The 3402-nt window shown below is 65.1% G+C and overlaps 1 protein-coding gene across 1 annotated transcript in view; it reads left to right on the top strand.

Moving 5' to 3' along the window:
• The window catches only part of KMT2D (lysine methyltransferase 2D), a 29094-nt gene that overhangs the window by 3349 nt on the left and 22343 nt on the right, over positions 1-3402 (top strand). Inside the window, 11 exon segments of the mRNA XM_031064566.1 lie at positions 1-729; positions 936-1049; positions 1353-1463; positions 1554-1658; positions 1881-2062; positions 2151-2315; positions 2406-2512; positions 2604-2645; positions 2746-2961; positions 3042-3185; positions 3276-3392. The exon segment at positions 1-729 is cut by the window's left edge and continues 275 nt beyond it. Of these exon segments, the coding sequence (XP_030920426.1) occupies positions 1-729; positions 936-1049; positions 1353-1463; positions 1554-1658; positions 1881-2062; positions 2151-2315; positions 2406-2512; positions 2604-2645; positions 2746-2961; positions 3042-3185; positions 3276-3392 (2032 nt within the window).

The following is a 3402-nucleotide window of genomic DNA, read 5'->3' as shown; positions in this document are numbered from 1 at the left end:
GCGGGCTCCCCCCCGCCCCCCCTGGGCTCCCCTGCTGTCACCCTGGCCCCCGCCGAGCCCCCTGAGGATGAGGAGATGGAGATGGCCGGTGGCGAGGGGGAGTCCCTAGCCAGCCCCCCTGGAGATGCCCCCCAGGGCAGCCCAGCCCCTGAGCTGGGGCCCTTCCCAAGCCTGCCTGAGGAGGAGGAAGAGGAGGAAGAAGAAGCACCAAGGCTGGAGAGGGAGGGCACCAGTGGAAGCTCCCCACCACTCAGTGAGGAGGATGCCCTGGAAGAAAGCCGGGCTGGGGGGGACCCTGAAGCCAAGGGGTCCCCTTCGGGTTCCCCCCTGCTCCTGGAACCGGAGGAGCTGGGCCCTGAGACCCCCATGGAGGTGTGCACTACCGGCGAGAAGCTGCTGGGCCACGGGGACGAGGGGTGCCCCGAGCCCCCCGCGCTGCGCCCACGGCCCGACATCCTCAACGAGATCTCCAACCTGAGCCAGGGGGACACAAGCAGCAGCTTCCCCGGCTCAGAGCCACTGCTGGGGTCCCCAGACCCTGAGGGTGGGGGGTCTCTGTCCCCTGAGCTGGGCCCGGCCTCGGCTGATGCCAGCCTGCAGAAGGAGGACGCCGGCTCACTGCCGCTGGGTGCTGAGACCGATGACTCGCTGCTCTTCGAGCCAGCAGCCAAGGGGGACGGCGACAAGAGCCGGCGCCGCAGCTCCCCGGGGCGCTCCCGTGTCAAGCAGGTATAGGGGGACCCCACTCACCACAATTTTGGGGGGACCCCTCACCCTGAGCACCCTGCTGGGGCCACATCCCCTCACTGGGCAGCAAGTAGGAGAGGGCTGAGTGTGTGGTGGCGTGGGATGGGGGCAGTGCCCCTCTGCTGCCCTGGCATGGGGGTCCCACTGGGCCTCCCAGTGCTGTAAGTCCCCTCTCCCCTTGGCCACAGGGTCGCAGCAGCAGCTTCCCAGGGCGGAGACGCCCCCGAGGTGGCTCCCACGGGGGCCGGGGCCGAGGCCGTGCACGCCTGAAGTCGACCACCTCGTCTGTTGACACCTTAGCAGTAAGGCTGGGCTGGGGCAGGGGTGGGCTCCAGGGAATCCTTGAGCTGTTGAGAGTCTCCCCCATCCCCTTCCCTATCATCCCTCCCTTGGAGAGACTTAAGAGGCCTTAATGTGGGGTGGGTTGGGGTCTTATGGGGTCTCATGCCTGTGCCTTTGCTGAGTCTGGGAGCTTCACCACAAAAAATAGGGCAGGTACAGAGCTTCCCCCTGGGGAGGGGTTGTGCTGGCCCTGCATCTTCCTGGTGCCCCCAGACTGCACAGAGAGGGTGTCCTCAGTGCTGAGCCTCCCTCTCTGTCCTCAGCTCGCTGACGTGGAGAGCTCGCCCAGCAAGGAGGAGGATGAGGACGATGATGACACCATGCAGAACACAGTCGTCCTCTTCTCCAACACTGACAAGTTTGTGCTCATGCAGGTAACCAGGGCGTGACAGGATGGACAGATGGACAGATTCTGTCTCTCCTCTGCCAGCTGTGTCTCCTCACTCACAACCTCTCCCCCTCAGGACATGTGCGTGGTGTGCGGCAGCTTTGGGCGCGGGGCCGAGGGGCACCTGCTCGCCTGCTCCCAGTGCTCCCAGTGCTACCACCCCTACTGTGTCAACAGCAAGGTGAGGAGGGGGCCCAGGACCCCCAGCCCCACCCCAGAACTGTGCTGTGCCCCCCAAAGATGCACAAGGTCGTGCCTGGCATGTCTTGTGTGTTGAGCTGTGCTCTGGCGTGTCCATGCCAAGCCCTGGGGTGTGCATGTGGGGTCCCCCACAGCCACAGCGAGCCTGGGGACCCCCGTGGCCATGCCCAGGGCTCACGTGGGTGCCCTCCCGTGTCCCCAGATCACCAAGGTGATGCTGCTGAAGGGCTGGCGCTGCGTGGAGTGCATCGTGTGCGAGGTGTGCGGCAAAGCCTCGGACCCCTCGCGCCTGCTGCTCTGCGACGACTGCGACATCAGCTACCACACCTACTGCCTGGACCCCCCGCTGCAGACCGTGCCCAAGGGCGGCTGGAAGTGCAAGTGGTGAGTGGGGGACACAAGGAGGGAGCCACGGGAATCAAATTTGGGGTTTAAAGTTAGGGGTGCTGACGCCTGGAATGCCTCTCTGCAGGTGTGTGTGCTGTGTGCAGTGTGGGGCTGCATCCCCTGGCTTCCACTGCGAGTGGCAGAACAACTACACCCACTGTGCACCCTGTGCCAGCCTGGTGGTGTGCCCCTTCTGCCGTGAGAAATACGTGGAGGACGATCTGCTCATCCAGTGCCGGCACTGCGATCGGTGAGCACCGTGCCCTGGGCTCCAGGGACTCAAATTTGGGGTCCTCCCAGGGAGGCTGTGGTGTGTTATGGGTCCCCATGCTTTCCCCAGGTGGCTGCATGCTGCGTGTGACAGCCTCTTCACTGAGGAGGAGGTGGAGCAGGCTGCGGATGAAGGTTTCGACTGCAGCGCCTGCCAGCCCTACGTGGTCAAACCCGGTGAGCTCATGGGGCAGGGGGAGCTCTGGGGGATTTGGGGGGTGTTTGAGGGGTGTGGGGACTCACCTGCTCCTCTTCTTTCCTGCCACAGTGCCCGCGCCTTCTGCAGAGATGATCAAAGCCAAGGATCCAGGTACGTGCAGTGCCCTGCTGGCGTTCCTAATGCTGTGCCATCTTCTGGCCACGCACCCAGCGTTGCCATTTGTCCCCAACGCTGGCGTTTGTCCCCTCAGAGCCCCAGTATTTCCGCTTCGAGGGCGTGTGGCTGACGGAGACGGGGATGGCCGTGCTGCGCAACCTGACCCTGTCACCCCTGCACAAGCGGCGGCAGCGCAAGGGCCGCCCGGGCACCCTCAACGGGGACGGGGGGCTGGAGGGGGGCGACCCCCTGGGCCCTGAGGACAAGAAGGACGGTGACCTGGACACCGATGAGCTGCTCAAAGCTGACGGTGGGTGTTCCTGCTGGGAGAGCTGGGGGGTGGCAGCGTTGGGGTGTCAGGGGGTCCCACTAACGTGCACCCCCCAGCAGTGGGTGTGGAGCACATGGAGTGTGAGATCAAGCTGGAGGCTCCAGCCAGCCCTGACCGCGACGTTGGAGCCGATGGGGACTCAGGGAAGGGGCTGGAGGACCCTGAGGAGTGCAAGAAGAGGAAGCGCAAACCGTACCGGCCTGGTGAGTGTCCTGCAGTGTCCAGCAGGCCCTGAACCCTTCCAGGCTCTTCTGTGACCCCATTGTGATCCCCACTCCTTCTCTGCCCCCCAGGCATCGGTGGGTTCATGGTGCGGCAGCGCAAGTCCCACACGCGGCTCAAGAAGGTCACAGCAGTGCTGCCAGACGTGGGGCGTGAGGGGCTGAGCACCGAGGGACACCCTGAGGATGGTAGGGCCCA

This window comes from Geospiza fortis, unplaced genomic scaffold (genome assembly GCF_000277835.1).
Source record: "Geospiza fortis unplaced genomic scaffold, GeoFor_1.0 scaffold599, whole genome shotgun sequence".
In the NCBI taxonomy this organism is placed as follows: Eukaryota; Metazoa; Chordata; class Aves; order Passeriformes; family Thraupidae; genus Geospiza; species Geospiza fortis.
This window is presented reverse-complemented; position numbering and strand designations above follow the sequence as displayed.